General features: G+C 40.3%; 1 protein-coding gene across 7 annotated transcripts in view; it reads left to right on the forward strand.

The window, feature by feature from the left end:
• Positions 1-2,243: 2,243 nt before the first annotated feature.
• The window catches only part of OXR1 (oxidation resistance 1), a 282,332-nt gene continuing 256,699 nt past the window's right edge, over positions 2,244-27,876 (forward strand). The window contains exon 1 of one of the 7 annotated variants that reach the window (XM_033082730.2): positions 2,244-4,096. In XM_033082730.2, the coding sequence (XP_032938621.1) occupies positions 4,063-4,096 (34 nt within the window). In that variant the 5' untranslated portion in view covers positions 2,244-4,062. Of the gene's footprint in view, positions 4,097-4,795; positions 4,814-5,123; positions 5,139-19,710; positions 19,754-27,876 lie in introns of those variants that run through there. The other 6 variants (XM_033082648.2, XM_033082702.2, XM_033082710.2 and 3 more) reach the window with 6 other exon arrangements.

The following is a 27,876-nucleotide window of genomic DNA, read 5'->3' on the forward strand; positions in this document are numbered from 1 at the left end:
TTCTCCTCTGAAGACAGGCTGAGAGAGTTGAGGTTGTTCAGCTGGAGAAGAAAATACTCTAGGGAGTATGTAGGGCAATCTGTCAGTACCTAAAAAAAAGGGCCTGCAAGAGTGTTGGAGAGGTTCTTTACATGGACAGGTAGTGGTAGGACAAGAGAAAATTGTTTTAAACAGAAAGAGAATGGAGTTTAGATTAGATATTAGGAAGAAATTTTTCCCTCTGAGAGTGATGAGGCACTGGAATAAGCTGCCAGAGGAGCTGTGTGCATGGAAGCACTTCCCCAGTTCTGGAAGTGTTGGAGAGGCCAGGTTTGATGGAACTTTGAGCAATCTGGTGCAGTAGATGCCCCTGCCCATGGCAGTTGTATTGAACTGGATGGCCTTTTACGTGCCTTCCAACTTATACTATTCTATGATTCTATGATCAGTCTATGATACTCAAACATCCAAGTTGTATCCCTTGAAAATAAGCTTTTTCCTATAAGCAAAGGGAAAAAAATATTCTGTCTACCATACAGGAACCCTGGGTACTCCACCATACGGAAAAATTTCCTAGGACAGTGAACTCAAAAGGTAATGATTCTATAATGTACCTCTGAGTTACACAAAGAGACAGTAGAGAATCTGAATATTGCTGTCAAGGAGTAGGGTGAAAATAACAATGAGAGGAGACAGCTGGGAGGGTTGAGGTGAAATTCTGAGAGCCAGAAGCAATCAGTGGTATGTCAGAGCCTCAGTTCATCAGCAGTATGGAATTATAGGGGATACATTTGAAAAAGAAAGATTTAACCAGAGTCTCCTCAAGCAATATGAAGAAATATTGATAAAACACTGTGCTTTGCATGGAGTGTAAAGCTGCACGTTTTCTGTGCAATGAGGAATTGTTCCCCTTCTGTCTGATGGGACACAGCAGCACAGCAGATATTTAAATCTTTGCTGCTGTGTAGGTACAAGATGCAACTCTATGAATATTTCTGCTGAGCAAAACTTGAAGAAGAAAGGAACAGTTTTCAATATTCAGATGGATGTCTACCTCTAAATATAGTTCAGTGGCTGGTACAGCAGATGCAGCCACCACTTACTTGCTAATGTCCAATTTGTAAACATGCATCTGGGTGATTACGGTCTTTTGAATGCTGGAACTTGCTATCTTAGGCTATATAGCTATCTATGTATCTATATATATAGAGAGAGATATCTATATATATACATATATATATGAAAATAGATATATATAATATAAAATATATAGTATATGTATATAAATATATATAAAATTTATTGCAATTTATTACACTGTGTTTTGGGTGAGGAAAATCCATATATGCTTGTCTCTTGTGAAAAGTAACTATATTTGACAAGTTCCAAAGAGATTCGTCATAAAATAAAGTGTGAGAATTATAGTATATTTACCCATACAGGGTAGATATGAGGAGAATGATAATGCAGATGCAGGAAAAAAACATGTTTTCTTTGCCATTATTTTAAAATTTGTTCCCATGATGAAGAGTGTTCTGAACTCCCTAGACAGTAAGAATCCCCAGATGGAAGCTACTCTCCTGAGATTCAGGACATTTTTCAGTCTCCTGATTTACCCAGAGCTGTATGATGGTAAAGGTGCAAACTGTTCTAGGAAATTCTCCAGAGGCTGCCTATTGCTCCTGCAGAAATCCAGCTGCAGTCAGAAATACATTATCCCACTGTTCTCCCAAATCTGAGTCTGCATTCAGAAGACTGCCCTTTCTATTTCCCCTGCTGTCTATCTCAAGATCAAGAGCTTCACTTGAAAGAATTACATAATTTCTCCCCCTCACATTGTACAGTAATGCCTCCTGCATAGCTTACAACTTTTTGTAATACACGGTGTAATGGTGGCTGTTAGACACAGACTAAAGAATATAATGCATCTCATGCCTTAGGAGAACAGACAATGAGGAGAATGAGGAGAATTAGCGAACATGTGTAGTGGGCTGACCCTGGTTGGATGCCAGGCACCCACTAAAGCTGCTGTCTCTCACTCCCCTCCACAGCTAGACAAGGGAGAGGAAATAAATATAAAAAAGGGTTCATGAGTTGAGATAAGGGCTAGGAAAGATCACTCATCAAATACCATCATGGGGAGAACAGGCTCGAGTTAGAGACATTAATTGAATTTATTGCTAACAAAATCAGAGCAGGATAATGAGAAGTAAAATAAAACTTTGAAAAGTTTTATTCCTCCTTCCCTCATCCCCCAGCAGCTCTAAGAGGCAGGGAATGGGGGTTATGATCAGTTTATCACCTGAGGCTTCTCCAGCTGCTCAGGGAGAGGAGGGGGATCCCTCTCACAGGAGACAGTTATCCATGAACTTCTCCAATGTGAGTCCATCTCACAAGAAACAGCTCTCTGTGAACTGCTGCAATGTGAGTCCCTCTCACGGGCAACAGTCCTCCCAAAACTGCTGCAGTGTTCCACGAGGTGCAGTCCTCCAAGGACAGGCTGCTCCAGCCTGGTACCATGGCCCTGTCTCCATGGGCCTCCCACAGGGTCACAGCCTGCTCCAGGTATCCACAGCTCCAGCTGTGTCTCCTCCAAAGGTGCAGGTGGATCTCAGCATCCCTGTGGTCCTCCATAAGCTGCAGAGGCTCAGCTGCCTCACATGAGCTGGCTGCACCATTGTCTGCATAGAAATCTCAGCTTTGGTGCCTGGAGCACCTCATTTCCCTCCTTCTCCTCTGACCTTGGTCTACAGAGTTGTTCCTCTCACATAGTCTCACTCTGCTCTTCTCTGGCCACAATAACAACTGCCAACATAACTTTGTTAAATTTCTTCCTAAATCTGTTATCATAGAGGCATTAGTAGCATTTCTAATTGGCCCAGCCTTGGCCAGTGCCACGTTCATCTTCGGAGCCATCAGGGATTGGCTCTGTTGGACATGGAGGAAGCTTCCAGCTGCTTCTCACATAAGTCACCCCTGTACCTCTCCACCTTCCTGTATGCACGCCTCCCCCTCATCCCATACCTTCCCCCATATGAAAGCTTGGCCTTAATAAACCTAATACAACCTGATTTACTCCCTTTTTAATACTATAATCTTTGTGACATCATCTTTCGTATTTCAAAGTACTGCTGTAGTTACCTACACAATCTTGTCTAATAATCCCATTGTATGTCAGTCTGCGAGGGAAATTGCTTCCTTGCTCTCACTTTATCTGACAGTACTGACAAGTAACACTTCCTTTCCTGATTATATCCACCTACGTGTAACTGAGGGTTTTTTCCGCAGTAGTTTTTGCTGAAGGCTGTTAGAGGACCAATGAATATAAACTTCCATGGATCTCTCCTGTCTAATGAAATAAACGAAGCTTTTTGAATGTGGTCTTGAGTGTACATACTATTGTACATTATATACAACAGAATAACAAATTATCATGATGCAGATGTTGTCTGATATTTTTTCTTAGAAGTAGTTTAGTATTTTGTGAAGACCCTTTTTTTTTTTTTTTTGTGCAACAGCAATTTTCTATATCCATAGAAGCAGAATTCACTAATACCTCTGAACTCCTGCTAGGGTAATACAATTTTAGGCTCTGTAGTATCTATATAAATCTTAAAGATGTGGTGCTCTTATGTTTATTCTTGTCGGTCTTTTAGGAATGTAGAGAATCATAAGCCACAGCTTAAAAACCCCATCAGAAATTCCCATTCACAAATACTTTGGCGGCTTTTAATTTCAACAGCTCTTAGTTTTGAAACACAGGAGTGCCAGTGAGAGGTGATCATGTAACTTCTCTTGCCGCATAGAGCTTCCAGCCTAGAAAATTATATTTAGGAGGGCTGTTCTTCACGCTCCTCGCCTCGGACCTGTCACATTCTCATCTGACTGCTCTGAGCTCCACGGGAGAGGTCCCGAGTGTTTGGCACTTCCCAAGCCTCGTCCGCACAACCTGACGCCTCGCAGCAGGATGGAGATGTCTCCAGAGAAACACCGCCTGGAAACGCCGCTCGGCATCCTCTCCCTCTCCACCTAGAACTCATTTCTGAAGCTGCTGCTTCACGGGGTGGCCTGGCCCTGAGGTAAATGGCCCAGCCCGAGATAGGCTCCTGGCCCCGAGGTAAATGGCCCGGTCCCGAGGAAGGCTCCGGCCAGGCGCTGGGGTGAGGGGGAGCAGAGCCCGGCAGACTCCCCGTCAGACGCTCCCGGAGCCCTCCCGGCTCCCTGCGCAGCCCTGCGCGCCTGGGCGGCAGCAGCCGCAGCCGAGCGCACCGCAGCGCTCCCGCCGCAGCGGCGCGGGCAGGACGCGGGCGCGGCGGCGCAGGCAGCGCAGGTACCGACCGCAGGCACCGCAGGCAGCGCCGGCATCGCCCCGCTCCCCGAGCCTCTGCCCCGCTCCCCGAGCCTCTGCCCCGCTCCCCGAGCCTCTGCTCCGCTCCCCGAGCCTCTGCCCCGCTCCCCGAGCCTCTGCCCCCTGGTTCCGCGGGCAGGAGCCCCGCGGCAGCGCAGGCCGCGGCCGCAGCGCCCTCTCTCCGCCGGCTCCGCGGGCAGGCCCGCACGGCGGCCGAGGCGCCCTTGCCGGGGCTGCGGGCACCGCGGCGGCCGCCGCCCCTTTAAGCTCCAGCTGTTCCTTTCTGCAGCGCCTATTTTTAGCGCGTCCTCTTGGTAGCACCCAGCTCTGCCCGCTGTCTCTGCGCGCTCCCCCGTCCCCCCGGTGGTAGGTTCCGCTCGGCGGGGCACTGAGCATGTCCGAACGCGCTCGGCAGCGGCCGCGCCGGGGCTGCGCTCGCTCGCAGCGCGGGAACGAGGGCGCGGGCGCCGCCGCCGCCGCCCGCAAGTAAGTTTGTCCGCGGGCGCGGAGCCGGCGCGGGCGGGCGGGCGAGGGGCAGCCGCCGCTTTGGTGCCGCCTCCGCGCCGCAGGGGCGGCCCGGGGCAGGGGCTCGGCTTCGGGCTTGGGCATCCCCGCCCCTGGGGGCTGGCGCCGGGCGGGACGCGCGGCTGGACCGGCTGCCCCTGCCCGCCCGGGCGCCTCCGTGTGCGCCTCGGCGCGGCCGCAACTTCTCCGGTGCCCCCCGGGGTCAGCGGCTCGCGGCCTGGCCGGCTCGGCTCGGCCACGGCGGGTCCGCGCTGCGCGGGTCGGCGGCGGGAGAGCGCATCCCTCGGTGCGTGTGCGGTCCGAGCGCGGTGCGGTCCCGGTGCGGTCCCGGTGCGGTCTAAGCTTGGTGCGGTCCCGGTGCGGTCTAAGCTTGGCGCGGTCCCGGTGCGGTCCTAGCCCGGTGCGGTCCCGGTGCGGTCCTAGCCCGGTGCGGTGCTAGCGCGGCGCGGTCCCAGCGCAGTCCCCGGCTGCGAGCGGCGCTGAGAGACACGAGCGGCTGCGCTGGCCCCGCGGAGAGGGCGCGATGCGAAAATACCGAGCGAGTGTCGGCGCAGCCAGCGCACCGTGAGAGTCAGCGAGGTTGCGGTGTTCAAAGGAGTTTCTGATTTAACAGATGGTACCGCAGGAAAGAAACAGTTTGCGGAAACTGTAATGACACAGGGTTTTTGCTTTCGCTCGTGTGACAATTTATTCTGGATGTTCTTTCAGTTTAGAAGAGATACCGTATTTTAACTTATTGACAGTAACCAACAAATACCGAAGTATGCCCCGAGATTTTTGCCTCTGAAAATGAGATTTTATATTAATTTTAAAAATACTTGTTTTGTTGTTCCGTTAGCATGTAAATCGATTTAACGCTACGTTTTCCTAGTATTGGGGAAAGTTTTTCACCTGAGGTTGAGAGCAGCATGGTGTAGGCAGTTTCTTGTCCTGCGCTCTAAACCGAAAGGTTTCGGAAGCTGCTTCCCTATTCAAAGGAAGCTTTTTGATGTTTTCAAAGTTGTATTAAGACAGTTTTCTAATTAAAATCATAATGGGGGAAGGGGAAATTGAAGAGCTTAGCGTGTCGCTGGTGAAAGAATTGAACTGAGGACCAGTAAGGTGTTCTTGGTGGACAGTCTGTCTTAATTTTTATTTGGCTATGCCTGTAGGTGTTGTGAGTCTACTGACCCGACTTTTAACACTTTTAAACCATGCTTATCTTTGCACGATGACTTAGATTTGGAGTAGTACTCAGACATGAATATTCATATAAGCTTAAATATCTGCATGTTAAGCCTCATCAGAATTTAGGTGCATTTAAGAATAGTTTACGGACACAGAAGATGCTATTCCTACTGTGTATATTTTTGAGTCTGTTAATTAGTGTTATGCAGTGGGGACGGGAAGGCTGCTGGATTCCGTACCTCTGCAACTCTTCAACTTTTCCCTTCTCCCAAATGAAACTCCCTCACCCTCGGCAGCCAAGACAGCGCTCCCAGAGAGTAACAATTGATCCGTGGGTTTCTGAAAGCCACTTTGTGTGATTCGGCTCTGGTTTGTGCATGAATAAACTGCTGTCCTGTCAGCTCCATTTTTATGAGTATGCAATAATTGAGGAAAATTGAATTCTTGAGTTGATGCTTTTTGCCTGCTGCAAAAGACCACAAGAGAATGCAGCAAGAAAGAACAGCCTATGTTGACAGCATAGTGAGAAACAAGGAGGGAAATTCTTGTGCATGGCAACCTGCCATTTTCCTCATATGATTAGATTTGATCTAAAATAACAGGTATTTAAAAACAAATTTATTTAAAATACGATAAATCACCAAAGTTGAAATGTTAAAAATACCTTTCCTTATGTTCTTGGAGTAATAATCCATTCAATTATTTGGGTTGTATTTTACTGTTAAGATGTTTTAACACTATTTATTTTAGTTCCAGAGCTCATACATATTAATAGAATTATTTCAGCATCCTAATCAGATAAGGATTCTTTGATAGTCAAAGCATATGCTAATAGAGCATATAAGGATATCCTTAAAATTTATGCTGTGAATTATAATTCCTGTAGCATCTCAGTTGATTCTTTTTTCTTGTCCAGGTTTGAGCCCAACTAGTGGAGATGAGAAAATTATTTGAGTAACAGTGAGTTACATATTAGTTGTTTGAGAATGTGTAGTTAGCAGCTGCAGTGTTTGCTCAGCTATGTTTCCCTTTAAGCAGAAAAAAAAAAGGTAACTAATCTTCTTTCTCAGCGCGTATCTTTCTTTCCTTGAAACTTTTTTCTTCACTGTTTGCTCAAATCTAAAGAAGTATCTTGCATGGGTTTGTTTGTTGTTTGAACAAAATGTGTCATCTTGCACTGTAGGAAATATGCATACTCCTCCTGGATTTGGGGGGAATAATAGAACTATGGAAAGAAATGCAAAAATACCTTTTTTTTTTTTTAGTTGAATTTCATCTTCGTCCTCGACACCCACCCCCCCCAATCAATCCCCAAAGACTCAAAAACTGATAATAATGGCATAAATTTTTTCATAGGAACGCGATGATTATTTAAGGCTGGCAGCAGAAGGCAGTAGTGTAAGGCTGTCAGCACTAATGATCAACAGTAAATTCGCAAGGTCTTTGCCCACTTCTTTTTGTTGATGAGCTACTGTGACTTCCTCACTCTTTAGTGTGTTGCTGTTGTTTCTTAAGTTACTGCAGCAAAACCATTAAATTATGCGTCCTATTGAAACATATGGGAGGTGAGAACCTTACAGAAGCAGACAGTTGCTACTGACAGGCATGGCCGGGTGTCAGATTAGCGCAAGATTGTTGCATGATTGTGAATGGCTCAGCTCAGGAGATACTGATACTTTTGCTCAGCAGAGCCTTTAGTTAATCGTGGGATGGCTGCCTTGTTCACTGCAGCTGATATTTAAGTGGGACGTCTCTGGTGTGTGAACTGTTGCCCTCAGAGGCAGAAGAACCTTTTTGAGATAGGCAAAGAATTGTGCATGTTTTGAAGCTGGTGAGGAAGACCTTCAGGTGTTCAAAACAGACATTGCCCTCTTAATCAGGAGTATTTTGTGCCAGGGCCGGATGCTTGTGTGGCTCATGTAGCAGTGAGCTGTAACTTACCCTGTTCTAGCATCTGCTCAGCAACTTTTACTGAAGATTAGATGCAGATACAGAGGAGGGAGCTCCTGGATATCTCGTGATGTGTTATGCAGTTTAAAACAGGAAGTTATTTGATCTGCAGGTTAAAATTTTTCAGATAGAGCAAAGGCCTCTGTCAGAGAAAAACCTCTTCTGTGGCTGCAGCAATATAAGTAGTGAGCTTCTCCTGTGCATAAAGCTACTGCTTGTAGCTCTCAACTACACATTGAAGCAAGTGATGACCTCCTGCTTTCTTACATTACTCTGGCAAAACAGGGATTGAAAACTTTTTTTTAATTATTTTTATTCTATTACCTATTAAGAGTAAAATGAGAAAAAGCTAGAAGTGGGGGGGGGGGCGGGGGGGTGGAAATTACAAACCTGTGTCAGTCTTCTGTCTTCCACAGATATTATACTGAGAACTAATTTGAGGTTTGGCTCCCTAGCTCTTAAATGTCATGAGGACCCTTCAGCCCCACTTTGTACTCTTCGGGAATACACTTATTATTTTTATTATTCAATGATTGAGAAATCATGAAAGGAGAGGGACATTAGACATGGGAGCAAGGGGAAGAGAGGACAGTTACCTACGAGCTGGATGTGTGTCATAATGGAGTTCTCAGCAGAGCATGAGCACAGAGCAAAAACACTGCTTGTCACAAAACAAAGGATGAGACTTTCTCTGGGGCCAAAGTGTAACGTCTTGCCCATACTAGGCATGGTAACATGAGGGGAAAAATTGAGATTGTATTAGTTTCTTCATGATTAGCTTGAGAATATGAAAGGTGTATCAGTCTCCTCTTTATTTTCTTTTTGCTGGAGCTGGTAGTTTTCAGGCTTAGAGTGATAAGACTAAATTGATTTATATATTTCTGGTGAGCTTTTATTCCATATGATTTGGGCCCTATTCAGCCCAACGTTAGTACTTTCTGCATGGTAGTTAATCAACATTGGAAGCCTGACTGATTTGAAAAGGAGAGTTAAATTGTGTGAAGGAACAAGGAGATTTCTCCAGGACAGCCATAGACATTGCAGAACTTGAAGGGACCTTGAGGGACTTGAAGTGACTTGCTGTGTAATAGAAACTGAATGACTCAAGTAAATTTCTAGTTGAATGACACTTACCACTTAGAAAAAATAAGTTGATTTAATATTTTGGAGTTAATCCCTCTCAACACATGATTATGCATCCAAATCCATTGTGTGCTTTCCAGTTATTAATTAGACCAAATTTTTGCTATTAATAACTAATTTTTAGGCTAGTGTTGTTTTTATTCAACTTCCAGCTATCAGGTCTGGCTATCTGCCTGTTCAAAGAGCTACTTATTGTCCAAATTTTTAATAGGAATGTCTGTATCAATTGATGAAGGCCTCTTGATAAGACAGAGTTTATAAAATCTTTTGCTCTTTATGTATTTTCAATCCTGTTTTATTTTTGTGTCAGGTCTGTTTGACTGATTTCTGTCTCTTGGAAGCTGTGCACCTATTGCAGACTGGATGCAAATGTTTTTTCTAATGTGCAGTAACTTCACACACAAATTAAATGATAAGGGAAGGAATAGGATTAATAGGAAGGTGAGAATGTAAAGAAATCTCTGATGGTGAGGTAGGTACAAGTTCTCTCATACTTTGTTGGTGAATCTATCAGTGGTCAACAGTGAAAGACAAATGAAAGAAATTTTGAACACTAAGCAGAGCTTAAGCAGACCTTAGGAAAAGCAAGACCATTTCTGTGGAAGATGGGATCTTTGTTAGGCTGTGAATGGGAGCCTCAGTTGTTCGAGATCCACTGCTGTAGCTGACGCATTATTCAGTCATCAATGACCAAGGACTGACACTGTGGGTCAGCCTGGGACATACACCCTTGGCATCCCTGTGAAGAACAGCTGACATATTTGCTATTGTGATTGTAAGGTGTTTCTTACTGACCATGTAAGACAAAGCTGTAGCAGTTCTGTATCAAACTCTGGAAGTATTGCCTCCTGAAAGTGTAGGCACCTTGTTTGTTCTGTAGATGTAGTTTGTACACACTTTTGTTCTGGAAGGTATTCTTGCAGCCATCAGGACAGATTACTAGAAACCATCCTGTCTGTCTTCAGTGGGTGATCTCACCCACCCAAGCACCAAAATTGGAGAAAAAATATGCAGTGTGAACACATAGCATGGCTGCTTAATTGATATACTTTTTCTTTCCAGACATTATATATACAATTCTCATTCATTTCACTGTGAACTTGACTTGTGGAAACAGAATTGTCTGCCTCCTGTGTTCCTTCATATAAAATGCTTTTGGGACACATAGATGTGAAACAAATTTCATAGGTAAAACACAGTTCAACTGAAGTACTTGCATGGATAAATAGTATCGAGAAATCTTTACATAAAACTTATATATGACATGCATACAAAGATAAGACCTTTATACCATAGTCAGAACTGTGTTTTCCCCCAGAGCATAACACAAACAGATTCCATGAAGATAATTCCTAAAATAACTGTAAATACATTATTAGATATTCCTTAATCTAATCTTAGCTATATAAAACCTTAGTAATAAATCATATTTCATAAATAATACAGTGCATACTAAAAATGTTAGTGTTTATAGTCACTGCAGTGCAATTGGATTCACTTGTGAGTCTTCTTTATACTTCCTTTCTGATTTTAAATTATTAATACTGTTCTATTTCAGAAATTGATATTTGTATACTGTTGATGTAAACCCAATCTATTCAATCATCTGAATCTTTGACAGTTATTTGACAGAATTCCAAGTGGTTCTTATGCATTTTGTTGCACAAAAAAGCCAGGGCATCCATGTTCTTGATAAAAGGATGTTCAAGGTGATTGATCAATTTAATATTACATCTTCTGTAGTTTTGAAAAAAGAAACTGTAACAGCTTTTAAATCTGCTTTAGAGAAGGAAACAGCTATTTTCCAGAGCTACCAGAAGCAATAGCAAGAATAAAGGATGCAATGCAAAACAAATTTTTTTTTTTCTTCTGTCTTTAATTCTCCATTGGGATCTTATTGTTAGTGTCTGTGGGTTTTCAGTAGTTTTCTCTGGGATTACTTCCCCCCCCCCCGCCTTTTTTCATTTATCCTGGAGTTACTGTGAACACTAACTGCAGTGAAATATTATAGGCATAGCAGTAATGCTAATTCATTAGTAGTCATTCTCACTTCTACATGAAACCTCAATCCCTCTGTTGTACTTTCTGCTTGAATAGTTTTCAAAGAACCACACTAATTTTGTGTGTGGACTTAAACTACTGATAGAATTCCCACTCGTACCTTCTGTTGCCATTACTGCATCACCATGGCAAAAATAAATCATGTCTTTCTTTGCATGCAGTTTCCATATGCCAGAAAGGATGATAGTAGCAGGAATTAGCTGGTCCATGTGGAATGCTTGACTGTGAAACTCTTTCCATATGCAAACTGTCATAACCTCTTTTTCCTTTTTATCATATTTTTTTTCACTAAGGTCTGCCTCACCTGAAATCTTACATACCTGAGTTTGTGCTCCACTGAATTTTTACGTGAAGCAATAAGAGACTTAGACACCTCCACAATGGGAACAGTTGAATAGCCAAGTGTAAGAAACTGTAAGGAAAGTTTTGAGGTGGTACTAAATGAAGTAGCAGTTAAATCTGTAAAATGAAGATATTACTAGCTGCACAACATAGCTTGATATGAGAAGATAAGTTCATTCATGTTGGTGAAATACTCTGATACCGTACTGATGATCACCTACGAGAGGCTCATGAGGAAATGGATGCTTCTGGCATCCTAGCAGAGCTTAGCTACAGTACCTTAAGGCTGTAGGCTGAACAACTCTGATCAGACTGGATACCAAATACCTTATCTGCTTACTCAGTCAGTGGTGGTGGCCGAGTGTTGGTGGAAACAAAGTGCTCTGTGAACACATAGCTGAAAATTGTGTAAAGCTCTCCTTTTGGAGGAGATTGTTTAGACACTTGGCGACCCGTGGTTCTTAAATGTTTTGAAAAAAGCAGCTGCAGTATATGAGGTGTTTGTACCTAACAAAGTCCTCATCAAACTGCAACTAGCCTTCTGAAAAAGGCTAGAAAAAGAAGAAAAGCTCCTTGTACTCATAATGTGACCGTGAAAGAAGAGATCTGTGTAACAGTCTGCATAATCATTAGTGAGAGTAAGTAAATACAGACAGCAGTGAGACAGAATTAAGATACAAATGGTCCTGATTTTGGTGAGTGTGATACTTTTCCTTATACTCCATAAAGGAAATGGCATCAAAATCATGTTATGGTTCTGCTGGAACTCTAGTACATATGTACGTTATATCCACAGCACTAGCAGAGGTCTGCAAAGTGGTTAAATCCAGCAGTGGAGGCAGTGTTGCCCAGGTTGAGGAGCAGCATGGCTGGGTGGAGTTTGCGGTGTTTGGGAGAGTGATGCTGTAGTGAAATGTAAGCAGACATTATAGGTAGGGACTTTGAAGATGATCTAGTTCCAACCCCCTTGCCATGGGATCATCTCAAGTTGTCCAATGCCCCACCCAACAAAGCCTTGAGCACTACCAGTGAGTGGGGCATCCAAAACTTCTGTGGGCAATCTGTATCTGATTATTTACAGTGAACAAATTATCTCACTGCAGTTCTGCAACAAATGTTGCATTAATTGTTATAGGAAGTTTTGAGCGAGGCTTAGATTATACCTAGATACAAAGCTTGACCTCACTGAAGCTTTAAAGGGAAGTTTTTGCAAGTATAGTAATATTAAGAAACACCCAGAAAAGATACCCTCATCTTCCCATACGTGTTTCCCCCAAATTCCTTTACCTTCTGCTTTCCCCAGATTTCAGGGTCCTGCGAGTCAGATGTGATAAAACTGTAGCACAGGCTGAATGCAAACTTGTTACTGCCCTGCCCAGGATTCCCTCAGTCTCTTCTGACCACTTCTATTTCGCAGGTACACACCCAAAGGCAGAGGTTTTGTAAGATTTTGTGGCAACAGGCAGTAAAAATAATTTCTCCTAATTTATTGATGTTTCATCTTCTGTCCCTCCTTTAGGGAGCATAAGAGACCAGTGGTTGGAGCTCATGGGACTTTCTTCAGCTGAAATAAAGGAAATCTTGAGGAAATATGAAAGTTGTCATTGATAGGGAGGAAATTGTTCCATCTCCATGATCTTTAAATTCCTGTAACTGGTAATTGCATCCTGTTTTCTACTTCCCCTTTGCAGTTATTTTAATTACAACTCACTAAAGCAAAAGTACCTGTCTCTGTTGCTGTCTGAGTAAATCCAAAATGCAGAAGGAAAAAAGAAAAAACTTTTAAAAATGTCCTTTATTTATTCTACTTTTTTTTGTAATACTCAGTCATGTTGTAGATCAGTTTTCTGGTTTTAGTTTTCCAAATGTATACCTCTATGTTAGCCAGTAGATCTTTAGATAATAAGAGGATATGGTCTTGATAACTTCTTATGAAAAGCACAATAACTCAGTTTTCCAAAAAGATGTAAATATTTTCCAGATGTATTAATTAATATTTGCCAGAATGAGCCAGTTTTATACTTGTGTGAGGGCAAAAGCAGTCACCAATGTGCTCTAATACCTATGAGTTAGGTCACTTCATGTTAAGTGAAGGTTGAAACACTGGCACACATTACCCACAGAAGCTGTGGTTGCCCCATCCCTGGAAGTGTTCAAGGCAAGGCTGGATGGGGCTTTGGGCAATCTGGTCTATGAAAGGTGCCCCTGCCCATGGCAGGAGGGGTGGAACTAGGTAATCTTTGAGGTCCCTTCCAACCTGAATCATTCTATGCTAATTAGTAGGAGGATTTTAAAGAGCAGTCTGAAAAAGTGGGGTAAATGAATATGAATTGTGCCAATCTTCAGAACTGCAGGCTGATATGGTGTGAGGCAGGGACGCTGGTGTAGGCAGCTTGTAGTGTTCTAGATGCTTGTACCTGACTGACATTTTATACCACAGTGCTTAAATGGTGGCACCATGCAAATTTCAGCGCATCAAGCATTCGGTTTCCATGCCAGGATTGTATTACTCAAGTTTGTTTGGAGTTCTGGACTGTTGCAATTTTAAACCACTAGTGTTTTGTCATGTGTCTTTGTGTAGGAAGATTCTCATTTAATACAAATTGAATTGTGATAAATTAATGATTGTGACCAACTCTGAGCTGTAGGACATCTGAATCCTGCAAAGGTGTTTATGCTTAAGATACAAGTAATGGGATAACTTGAAAGACAAGCTTATTACATCTTCCAGTTTGTTCTTGTTGCTGTTAGTGTTAATGTTGATGTTAATCATACCTCCTCATAGGTAAAGAAAGCTAAAATGATAGCATTTTCTCCGAAGAAAACAAGCTTATCATCCATTTCTTGGTTGTGGATTAGAAACACAGCATTATTCCTGAAGGACTTCAGAGTGTAACCTTCTAAGATGCCTTCTCCAAACACATCTATTGCGTTGTGCAAGAGCAGTTAGGAGGAACACAGGCAGGTCTTTGTCATTCTGATACATCATTACAGCTAAAACAAGATTACAGTCATTGTTCCCTAGCATGTGACATTTAGAAAAAGTTTCTGTTCTTTGAAACAGTAATTTTTTTTCATGTCACTTGTTTTGATATTGTCGCAACTAGACTCTTGGTGTTGAAGAGAACATACTTGTAGCGATGCATAAATATATGTATCACTTATGAAGAAGTTTGACTCTGCAAATGACTATTTGCATTTATACAATATAATAATGATTTAATGTACTTGCAAGAGTGCATGACTGCTAATTATAAAGATAAACACTGTATCTGAGGTGACTATTTGGGTCAAAACGTTTTTCTGCTTACCCCAAATAATCTCTAGCCTGCCTCTTGCATACTTTGGCTTTCTTGAATCTTTAGTTATTATGGGTGTGCTTTTAGTATTGTTAATTGGCTACACTAATGTTTCTTTTTTTTAAAAAGTACTGATGAAAAAAGTAGTTTATGCGAGAGCACTAGGGGAATGTTTTAAGAATGGTTGTACTTTGGGAACCTAGTCTCATAAAATGACTTGAGAATGGTTGGTTAAAGGTGAGCTACATGAACAACATTTAATTTCAACCTTAAATTAAGGTATTAACTAATACAGCTTGTGACAGGAGATTACAGAAACTATGGCTTAGTCTTTTTCAGAGTACTACACTGAAATTCATGCCTAAGCTTGTAATTTTTTTCCCTTCTTGCATACTATCTATATTTGGAAGTTATAGTTCCAACCTTTCCTATCAACTGATGTTTTTGCTATGAATTTATGATCTAAACCCAATGAAACTGTACAGGGTAACATCAGTTCCTCAGTAAAACAAAGAAGTTTAACCCTTCCCTTGAAAAGCTACTTCATCAGGCTCTAGAGTCTAGGAAATGGACAGACTTTGATTAATTTTATTTTAACATATGGAAGATGCTGGATAATTTTCCCTTGAACAGCTACAAATCAACAAGTAGTAAAAAATAGGTTCTTCCCATGTGTTAGTGAAGACTCAGATAGTGTATTACTAACAGCTTCAAGCCATGTGTGGAGAATATTCCTGTTCATCAATAGGGAAGCAACCATTACATGTTTATATTTATATATTTCTTATAATTAAGTCCATGTGTATTTTTTGTCTTCTACCTTCTGGCTAATTGGGGTAACTAAGCTGCCATGAACTGGATATGCATGCTACTAAAAGTATGAATTTGTAGGTTTTTTAAATCAGCTTTAAAAACACATAAGGCTTTTTCTGGTGCAGCACCACTGATTTTCTGATTTTGACTTTTTTACATGCAAGTGGTACCTAAATGTTGTTCACCCCAAAGGACAGAATGGCTGCAAAACATATTGCTGTTGGTGGTGTGGTCAGACGAGAGAATGCATGTAACTGTGATATAAACCCTTGACTATGTTAATTGTAATGTAGATAGGAACAAATGCCTCAGTTTTGTTCTTTGCAATGTCCAGCCTGACATGGCAAGAAAAGTAATTTGCATAAGCTTTTTATACAGTAGTATTTTGTGTAACTCTTTTGTTTCAAAAATTTCAAGTAGCTCTACTGTGCTTGCCAGTAAATGAAAGATATTACACGAACAGAGCAAAACCCCTCTTCATTCTCCTCCAATTAATTTGATTCCTGCTAAAATCCTGTTTGTGTTTGGAAAGGAATGACCTTGAAACATTGTAGTTCACAGTTCAAATCTTTCAGTAAATATTGGCTTATATACTGAGTGACCTGAATAAAAATAATGAGTAGACAGAAGTATCTTTTGTTGTTGGATTTATCATCTTTTTAAGGTGTTCTTTCTTTCATGTCCCTCTATTTGTTGTCTGAAGGATAAATTTAGTATTGTGGAATCAATAATGATATTTCCCATTCCATGGTCACAGCTCTTATTTAATGCTTTCAGCACAGTCATTTTTATAGATGCTCTGCATAATGTATCAGCATGGGCCAGATTTTTGTCTGTGACTCAGGAACTGTTGTAATTATATTGGTGCAGGCAGCTCCATCTCTTACTTATGAAGCTATAGTCATGGCAGTGAGTTTTCTACATGAATGGAGAATTTGTAAGCCTGCACCAACATTAAATAAATAACCTCTGACAAGTGTTGAGATTTTATTTCAATTATGTGATGATGTTTGGTTTCTGTCAGAGGGCTCTGTTGTTCTCCAGCACCCCCATTATGTGCATGCATTTGCAGTGAACAGAAGATAATTTGTGCCCACATGTGTTCTGTTGGGATGGTGGTCAAGTAATTTTGGTAAGAATGTACACTGTCAATCCTGCTCCTCTTACTCACTGAACCACTTTGCAAGTGCCACGGTTGAATATTGCTGGAAAAAGTGCCTAATGCAGACACTCTGAAATTATGTGAAAATTTCTTGTAATAGCTGCACTTTAATACCTGAAACAGAGTAGAGGAAACTATTTAGGCACAAATATAGGCAGCCTGAACCATCAGCTGTTGGTGAAAAACTTGGGTGTTCATCCAGCCAGGCAGGAAAAAATAGTGGCTTCCACTCTAGTTCAACAGAGCCATATGAGTTTTTAAAACTCATAGACATGGGTTTAATTATAGCAGTATATCAATTTAATCTGAGTTAGGAGATTTTAGGATTTTACATTAATGAGACGTACAAAGCTGAACTAACAACAGTGTCCAGTTAGGCCTTTGCAAGGCACAGGTGTCTGCATGGCCCATTTCCTGTGTGCTGCCTGGACTTTTTGGGATGATGCAGTTCTCAGGTTATAAGTGGACATCACAGCTAAGAAGGGTAATAAGATAAGCCCCTTTTGGCTAAAAAAAGAACAGGGCTAAGCTTGAGGATGACGCACATGTAGGCTTTCCTTTGGACTTCCACCTGGGACTGCAAGAGTACAGAAAAACTCCCTTTGTCCTCAGCTAATGAGATCCAGGGGTTTCCCATATTGGTCACCTCCTGTTTTAATCTGCTGAAAACAGCCTCCTAAAGCAGGCAGGCTTCTGACCTTTATTCAGTTATCTGTCAAAATGTTTGGTAGGTAATATGTGATGTCTTTGCTCAATCCTGATTTCAATTCTGCTGTTGTAGTCCTAAAAATCAGACTACTAAACAGTGGAATGAATGTCCAGTAGCACTTGAGCAAGCAGCACTTTCATTATTGATATCATTGCTTATAGAGTTGAATCTAATAATAAAAAATAAAATATTACTTAACCTTTTTGATGGTTTTCATATTAATAATGACTTGAAAAGGTAGTTAGAACATTAAGGAAGCAACTAAGATATATGTTTCTTAGGAAAAAGTGTTGGAAAAAATTTAAAATCAATTCTAAGTTTTAATTAGAAAGAGATTAACTGTATAATTAGCTTTATTACAAAGGCATAACTAGGTCCCATTTTCTTCTTCTGTTTTGTAGCTGAAATGTCCCATGGGAGCATTTATAAATCTTAAAACTCTGCAAATGGAGACTTGAATACAGGCACCACATGTTTCGCTTCTCTGTCATTGATCTTATGGTATTATCAACACTCACAAATAGACAATTGCAAATCCATCTTAAAATTGAAGTACTTGCCATTTTCATTATATTCTCTCATGAGGCTTCTCTCTCTGAGATCTGTCTTTTCAATTACCATTTACTGTCATTCAGCACTTCTTGCACTTTAACATTATAATGCAAATATCTCTGGATCCATCCAGGTTTATTTCAATCCCTTTTCTGTTTACATGCTGTTTTCAGTCCCAAGTAGTTTTTAAGAAATGTTCTCAAACAACTTGATTGATAAAGGTTCAGAAAGCAGTAGTAACAGTTCATAATGTCAAGGTTCTCTGAAAAACTGAATAATTAGATTGTTTCTGTTTTGAATTTTTAGTGGAATTACAGCTTCACAAGATAGGATCTAGGGCTTCAACAGAACTTAGTTGACATTACATCAATTATTTTCAAAATAAGAAAACTCTAGTATTGGTAGCATTTTTAGCATTCTTAGTGATGAAAGCAAAACATAATGATTCAAGAGTATTTGCAGTGCTTGTGGCTCCTATCTTATGCCTGTATTTGTAATTGACCAGAAAACAAAAGAAATATCACAATAAAAAGTTCATGTAATTGGCTACTCTCTTTCAATGCTACGATCAAAGCAGTGTAATATCGGTGCTGGTATTTTTTGCTGTTCTAAATCTTGGGTCTTAGCTCTTCCTAAATAGAATTACAGTAATTTCACGATTATAAGCCGCACCATTTTGACTAAAATTTTGCTCCCAAACCAGAAGTGTGGCTTACATTCAGGAGCGGCCAATATATGAACAAATTTTGGAAATTTCCCAGCCAGGAAGTCCAAGCCAGCAGCAGCCCTGAGCCAAGGCAGATCCCGCCCAGTCCCAGGCAGTGGTGGGGCAGTGGCGATGCAGTGGCGGCGCTGCCCGGCCCCAGGGGCATGGCGGCACCAACCGGGCACGCCCCTCTCCCTTCTCCTGGCGGCAGCAGTCAGGAACGCCCCTCTCCCTCTTCCCAGCGGCAGCGGCGAGCAGGGCTGGGGTCGCTCCCTGGCGGCCGCCCCGAGCGCGGCCGAGCCAGTAAACCCCGTGATCCCACGATTCTGTTACTATTTGGCAACTTTGTGAAAGTTGCACACGGATCCTCGCTGCGAACAAAAGTGTGGCTTACAATCTGGTGTGGCTTATTTATGGAGGAAAAACTAAACGTTGCTGACACCCCGGAAGTGTGGCTTGTAATCGGTGCACCTTGTAATCGTGAAATTACTGTAAATTCAGTCATTGCTAGACATGATTTTCTGCAGTGCTAAATTCTTACTAATTTTTAAGTTCAAAAATACTTGGGTCTTTACTGAAGCCAATAAGAGTTGAGTGTGGTGATGAGGATTGAAATCAGACAGGAAGCTGCATGCCAGGGCACAGTATACACAAGGCTAATCTCTCCATCATTTAATTCTGCATAGCTAAATTTGACCTTTGCTCTCAAATTTTCCAATGAGGGTGATTATCTTTCTATCCATGCATGACCCTAACTACTTGATGTACTACCTTATTTTCTTAAATTCAGCCCTCACAAATACTATGTCTTTATTTTTCAGGTTAAGCTTGAGAATTTTGTTTTGTAAGTGGCAGTATGTGTAACTCAGTTCAACCCTTTAACTTCTTGTTTGTTTGTGTTTGTTACAGGAAAACTAAAAGCAAAGAGTCATTGTTAGGTGTTTGGCCACAAAACTAGATGTTAGAAACATGCTAACAAACTGGGAAATTTTTTCAGGTGAGATATTTTACAGTGATCCTTTGGGAATAGATATAGTATGCTTTTAAATTTCTGCAGTTATGGTATTAAAATTCCTGAGTATCTAAATATGAATCTTATGCCTCCTACTTTTGAAAATGGTGTAGTTTTTACTCAATTACTTCCCTGTCAGTATGATTCATATATTTTCTTCAATATCTCTCATTTGACAAAGTAAACCTGTGTGCTGTTTCATTACTGCAGTGGTGAATTCTAATTTGCTTTATATTCTAATTTCTTCTTGAGAGTGACTTTATGACCTCAGTATTATGAGTCAAGAGCTCCCTGCTGTGAATTCAGTCTCCTTTTTTTTGTTTGAGTGAAACCAATTTTTATGTACAAGATAAGCACTGAACTGATTTTACAGGCTTTTGTTAGGAGGTTTGATAGGATTTTTTGATCCAGCTCTGGCCTTGTCATTCCACATTTCCTTAGAGTTTCTGTAGTCTGTGTTTTAGTGAATGGTCTGATGTTGATATCTTGAGTCATTCATTGTACATGTCCTTTCTAGTGCTTAAGATAAAGACTGTTTTAGACATGTATTTAGGGTGGTTAGTGGAACCTAAAGCGTTCTGTTCATCTCTGTGCTTCTTCCTCTGTCCAGAATGGAGTGGGTATAATTTTGGCAGCAAGATTTCATGCTATTTGTTGCTCATTAAGTTGAAAGCTCCACCCAGAGAAGATATCAATCCAAACTTCTTCTGGTGCAGCTTGTTTTGAAGTTATTTGTTTCAGACTGGTACTGCTTTGACTAGTGGTATGTTAAATAAAGAGTGACTCCTTTGGAAATATTTTTTAGTATATTTAGATGTGTACATACACTTTCATGTCCTATTTGATCTATGTTGTCTTGTGTATGTCTATGATTTTGTCTCTCTCTCAAACATACTAATTTTCATGTGGATTCTTCTATTTTATTTTTTATTTTTTATTTCACAGAGTCAAAAATAAAATTGCTTTGACCTAGATTTCTTGTAAATGCTTTAGGTTCTATTGCACACACTACTTGGAAATTATAGTTCAACTTGAATGGGAAGGTTTAAATTTTTTTAAAATTGCATTTTAGCTGTCAGATGAAGTATTGTGCCAAATATTGTGTGAAGTATTGTCTCTTCCATGTGTAATTGAAAGTTGGTAATTTAGAGTCAGCCTTTTGTGAGCAATTTTTTACAATATTTAAAATTTCTGTCATGTAACAGAGGATCACTGTGAAGTATTCTTGGAGGGAATAGTTTCTTCTGCTGTTTCTAGATTGGTCTTGAGATCTTGTTTCTAATTAACAAAGAAAAGCCCAGCAGCATCCTTTCATATCAAGAAGAAAACTAGGGGAAAATGTGGCATTGAGATAAGGCAAAAAGAAAAAAACCAGAAGTTCTTCAGCAGCATCTTGGAGACAATCTTGTGAGTTTCAGTAAAACTGCTCAGAAAAAAAAGAAAAGATAAGACTATTTTTGCAGAAAGAATTATCTCTTCTGGCCTTTACCTACATTTGCCTGCTGCAAACTACAATTGTTAGGTCATAGACATATAGCAGCAAATAAAAATGCAATAGTTTAAAGGTAATCCTAATCACAGACAAAATTTGATACTCAGTAGACTCTGTGACTTGCCCTCTTTACTTACAACCTCATGGGAGTGTGTTCCTTCCGTACAATCTTCCTATTTTCCAGATTTTACCCACCCCTCTTTGGGAAACTAATTTCTTGCCTGCTAGGAGGCCTCTCTGGGAGAAGATGTGGACCCAGAGGATGCTTCTGCCACCATCTGGGCTACTTTATTCACCTATAGTTCATCTTCTTAAACACATGTACTGATATTTGTTCATTTCTGTTTTCTCTCCTGTGTGTATTTGTGTATTCATAAACCAGCATGTCTTGAACAGTGATGGTTTGAATTCTCTAACTCAGGAATAGACTCAGGGCTTGGAGCAATGGTTATGTAGTTTATTAAAAGGCAGAATATGTAAATCAACATTTTTCCTAAATTCTGTGTATGTGTCATATTGAGTCTTTAATTTCCATCATCTTCTGTACCCTTAATTTAATCTTAGTGAAAGGAAGGATGTCAGTTCTAAAAACTACATTTAGAGCTGTGAAAAACAGCATTCACTACAGAATGGGATTTCTGATGGAAGCAAATATGCTTCCAAACAGTAGTTTTGCTTTCCAAAAAGGCAGGCTCACTGTAATACCTATGACAGTGACAGACAGGGCAATCCAGGCAATCTGCTTGTCTCACTGTAATTTACCACATATACTTAGTCCTGAATGACTCAAAATTAAAATCTCCATAAACTTCCATAAGTAGGGTGTGTGCCCCACTAGATTTATGAATTTAAACATGGTTGTTCTGTTCATTCATTGATGGCCGAAGAGGTTTTTAGTTCTGATTTGCATACATACATGTGCTGAAGGCCTAAGGTATTAATAAAATACAGTAACTATTTTTTCAACATTCAGAAATCCATTTAGGCACCTGGTGATATTACAGTTGATATACCTGGATAGATGAGTTGTGATTCCTGTATCACTTTTTGGAAATACTGTACACATTCTACTGTAAATTCGGGATATGCAGATAGCTCTTAGTGAAGTTTCAGTGTTGAAAACAGGGATTGACTTGTATTCTTTGGGCTATGTTCTTTAGCTATGTCAGGATGATAAACAGAAACTCCATGTTAATCTGACTTAGTAAGGAGCTTTCAGGAGGCAAGTTAGCAGATTTGTAATCTGACTGTTTGTAAACAGATACAGTTGTTGACCTTGCTCGTTCTGGATGTGCTTCATCACTATAGCTTCAGAAGAGCATAATGCATTTTCCCCATTACCTAAATTGCTCAAATAAAAATGGAAACCAGAGCTTTCTGCCATAGATTTCTCAAATAACTGCATTATCCCATAGCTGAAGGCCTAGTGCTGTTTTCATGTTCTTATGCAATGCTTTTAATCTTTAGTGATCGGCATCCTTTAAGAATTAGTGTCCAGTTTTTCACTGCCATTATTTTTATGGGCTCACAGTACACATACACTTGTGCTGCTTAGAAAACACTATGTGAAGTAAATTGATTAATAACAAGCTGCACTTAAGTGTTCCGCTGCTGGGCCTGTTGTCTTTTTCTCTTACATATTTTATTCTTGTTTTTATTATGAAAAATAAATCATGCTTGTCATTTAGCTGGTTAAAAAAAAAAGGTGAACACCAAACTCTTAAATTCTACCTCTTTAAAGTGCTGTGTGTTAATTGGGCTTCTCAGTAGAAACTGTCTTGAGAGGCAATATGACTGTATTACAACTGTGTGAAAGCAAAACATCTGCAAGACTGAAGGAACATCAAGTAGGTTTGTTTTCTAATAAGGTACTTAAGAAGGAATTAAAATTATTAAAAAGATATTACTGCTGTGACTTGTAAAATAATAATCCAGTGGCTTGTATCTTCCATTTCTCACACAAAAAGGAGAAGTTACTTAGTGGGAATCTCAAAGACATCTCATCCTTGGAAGTTTGCTTGCATACCTTTTTCTTTCTGAGATTAAACCAAGCAAAATATGTCAGGCTGTGTAATACTGTGGCAATTTTATCAAGAAAATAAAACCAGATTTCACAAAGACTACATATATTTGCATTTTCCTCTACCCAATTTATGCTCTGTCAATTATATATGTTCTTGTGTCAGTGGTGCTTTAGTTGGGCAGTTGGGTGATAGTATTCCTGTTGCCTTATTTTTTGTACAGGAAGTTAAGTCCCTGGATTGCTTTTCATACTGTATGCCCATTCAGAGTATCAGCACTTGATCCATGAATCCTAGGTGCAGAGTGAGAGTGTAGTGGTGTCTGTGGATCTAACTACTGCTCTGTAGCAGCTCACTTTCCTTTTACATGACCTTTTAATCTCGTGATTTAAAAACGTCAAATCCAGAATCAAGTAGCTAGACAGTGTGAATTATTCAGAAGTGCTGGCTGCAGCCAAGTCCCCCTGCTAACAGAGAAGTAATCCATTTACTCTTGCCTCTTTTTTTCAACCAAAAGTATACTTGAAGCTGACCAAAGAGCGCACGGATAAGTACTATCTTTATCGGAAGAACTTTCTATTGATTTTATATTAATTGATTTTGAAGTATCCCAGTCTTGCAGGAGCTGCTGTATTTCTTTACACTTAATGGACTCCTGCATCTTCCCATATTGAGGAATACTGTACCACTGTGAAGGTGGCATGCAGCACATCATGTCCTGGCACATTGTGTCTTGCAATCAGTGGACAGATACTCTGTAAAGCATAATTGAATAACTCTGTACAGACTGAAGCATCTGTCACACCTGCTCACCATCTTGGCTTCATGCCTCTTGCATCCCTGCTATCAGTGTCGCCTTGCATCACTAGAAAAGCTGACAGGCTTCTGGAAGGTATTTTGGATCTTGCCTTCAGGTGTTTTAGTCCTTCACTGAATCTGCTGTTACTCAGTGTGGTAGAATGCCAACTGCTACCATTTTAATTCACTCTAAATAACAACTGAATTTGTTGAAGTGAGTAAAACTACTTAATTAGGAGAAAATCTGTAAACAGAGTTTTAGAATCTGATTCAAGGAAATCTGGAAGAGACTTCCTGAGAAAAAGGAGAATGGCCATCTTGCAAAGCGCCACCTTTTTTACTCACGTTCGTGTGTGTGCACAAATACCCATGTGCACAGCACCTCTGTAGTGTCTCTAATGAAAAATTTGCAGTCATTTGCAATTTGACTTAACATGCTAAAATAACATGCCATACTGTGGCCTGATATTCAGAGAAAGATTCTGGATCTGAATTACCCATTTTTCTGCATAAAATTATTGGCTGTAAGCCCTTTTCTTCTTTTTTTCCTCAGCTAATTCTAATAACCATAACTGACTTCAATGGCTTTTAAGTGAAAAAGAGTAATTAGATAAAGAAGAAATTATTTTCTGTGACATTGAGAATAGTAAGGCATTAGAAGAATTTGCCCAGAGAAGTAGGGGATGCCCCATCACTGGAAGTGTTCAAGGTCGAGTTGGATGAGGCTTTGAGCATCCTGGTCTGGGGGAAGGTCTTGCTGCCCATGGCAGGGAAGTTGAAACTAGATGGTCTGTTAAAGTCCTTTCTAACACAAACCATTCTATGATTCTGTGACTTCAGCTTCTCCAGCCATTTTAAGTAAGGAAAATATATTCAGTGACTGTGATAATTGATCTGTCTATCACATAAGGAACTATGAAGCAGTTTGCAGTATGTTAAAGACCTAAGTGTTTCCTGCTTATATTCAGTTTCCATTTTGGGAAAACAAGATGTAATAAATGGCAGGGTTAAGGAGAGAACTGCAGAAGAGAGGTAAGCAAGAAATGACCAAATAAAAACTGCATAATGGAAGGAAACTTATTTTGGTTCCCTGAGCATGATACAGAATGAAAAATGTTTACCAGTGTTCATGACTAAAAGGAGAACCAGGTCATTCTGCCTTTCTTCCCTTCCACTACCACTGTAAACACTCTCTCCTAACAGGCCCTCTCGAACAGTTTTGTGTTTTTAGGCATTATCTTGCACGTCATCATGCTACTACATGCTGCCTCCCCTACTGAGAAACTATTACAGCACGCTGGACAATAAAGGCTGCCTGCTGTGATGAATGCTGGTTACCCAAGGGCAATGACATCCCTCCTGACTTCACTTCTGAGTTACTGACTGTGCCTCCCAGCAGACCAATGTGAAAGATCTTAAGAATAAACCAATCCTCACTTTTGTTATTTATTCTTAGCTGGTGAAATAATTTTTTTAAAATCCTAAAAAACCGAAAAGTGCTACAGTTCATTGTTGTGTACAAAGTAACCAACTAACAAAATTCTTTTTGTTAACAGGCAGAAGGAATAGTAAGTTAGCACAACTGGAAGAAAAATATTTTTTTAGTCTTCTCTATACAGTTTGGTGACTTTATTTATAATTTTAATTTTTTCTCAAGGCTTCAAAAAAGGTATTTCAACATCTGACTTATGTATGGTTGCTCCAACCTGCTCATAAATAAAGCTGATTAAAACTTCCTATTGATCAGATTTTAATTTCTTCTCTCAGACAAAATGATGCCACATTGTGCCAAGAATGCCACGTTTATCTGCTTGTAGGAATATTCTTTTCGTGTATTTAGATAATTGCAGCAGGAGTTTTATCAATTCTTGATTAATTTGGGATTTTAAAGTATTTCTAAGAGTCAGTTTCCTTCTGTTTTTGTTGTCTGATGCTTGATTTTTATTCATTTTACATTTAGCATTTGGTTTGATTGATATCTTGAAAAGTTTGTGACACAGACTGTAGCATTCTGATTACAAAGATTTGAAAAAATCCTTTAGGTTTTGTTACATTATTTAGTTTTCAAATGCTGTCTTTAATTTTTTGTCTTAGAAAAAGAACACTGCTATGACACTCAACAGAAGGTGGATGGCTGTCTAGGGTCTTAGGGTCAATTTAATTATCCTACATTGTTTTCCTTATCGTCAGTGATGATGTGCAATGCTTTTGTTACATCAGAGCTACAGTAAGCTTTTGAGTGTTTCCATTAAACAGGTTGTTGTTGATTCTTTCAGAACCCACTGTGTAACAGATATATTTGATTCCTCAGGCGGCAAAGATGACCATAATGACCTATTTATTGCTTGTGTCTCACTCTCAAAACCTGTAGTTAAGTCTGACTGTATTGAAGCTGTGGACTCTTACAGTAGTGACATGGATGTGCAGGCTGTTGTCCAAACAGAACATTCCAATATCTAGAACCTGGAAAAAGCAACGCTTTCCAAAGATTCTTAAACACTTGAGATAAATTTTGATTTAGAATAACGTGCCAGGAAAGGGATGCAAGAACAGTCTCACTTGCACACACTGAGTGATAGTCTCAGTTTTTCGATTAGGTGTGCCAGGATTTGCAGTGTGCCTGCAGGTTGCCTGGTTTTCTGGCTTGCTGAAGGCTATGGCATCTCTTCAACTGGGATTTTCTGGGCTCAGCTCCCAGTGTGGCATTTTTGCACTTTTTTTAAGAGGTACTCTCAATGGAGTCCTTTGAAGCTATTCCAGCAGTTGAATGTGACCCACTCCAGGAGATTTTAGCCTAAAATCATTAGCTTGACCTGTGTTCTTAACCTGCTGTAATCAGTTTCCCATATTACCCAAAATGCTTATTCTGGTTGCAAAATCTTGTAATACCTACATTATCCTTGACAAGGACTATTTTCAGTCGTTCTAGTAGGTGTCTTTTAGAGTGCCAGTGATGTGCCAGTGCTGTGCCAGGGCCAACAGATACGATAGTCCTACCTCTTGGGATACTGTCTCCCTAAAAACATCCTAGAAAAAAAGGTTGTAGATCCCATGTTTGAAGGTAGTTTAGTTTGGCAGTCAGGGACCTGTTCTTCATAATAGATAACTGATATCTGAGCAGCCCTCTCTCAAACAGAACAGCCATCTGTGTTTGGCACACCTGGAACCCAGAGGGGCTCTAGTCTGAGCTGGTGTGCAGGTGGGGAATTCATGAGCACTTGAGAAAATGTAACCCTGAGGCTGATGTCTCCTGCAAAGGTTGTAACTTGATAGACTGGATTAAGCTGCCTCTCAGTGTATCCATTACAAATATTTTGAGAGAAAGCATTGCTTTTACATGGATTTGAGGCAATAAAGAGCTTTCCAAAGGAAAACATGAAATAGATTTGGTGAAATCTAAGGCTTACGGTTTCTTCTTCTGAAAATTTGCATTTCAATGTGGATAATGTACTCTTCTCTCACAGCAAAGATTTTGAGAGTTACACTGAAGATTAGCATGTAGTAATGTAGTTTTCCTATTTTGTTTTCATCTTACATAGAAGTCCACTAGTGACTTGTGGAAAACCCAACTCCAGTAGAATAACAATAGTAGAAAGAAGGGGGAAAAAAGGCATTTCATTCTTGTGACACAGGACAAGTGCAGTACTCACAGATGGTGTTGTAACTCAGGACTATGAGTTATAGCTGTTAAATGTTCTGCTAAGCCATGTGTTTGATTCAACAAGTAAAAAAGACATTTTCCTAGTACTTTCTTGGAGATTTTCTTCTTATAAAATAAAGTTTCTGAGTCTCCAGCA

This window comes from Catharus ustulatus, chromosome 1, assembly GCF_009819885.2.
Source record: "Catharus ustulatus isolate bCatUst1 chromosome 1, bCatUst1.pri.v2, whole genome shotgun sequence".
Taxonomy (NCBI): Eukaryota; Metazoa; Chordata; class Aves; order Passeriformes; family Turdidae; genus Catharus; species Catharus ustulatus.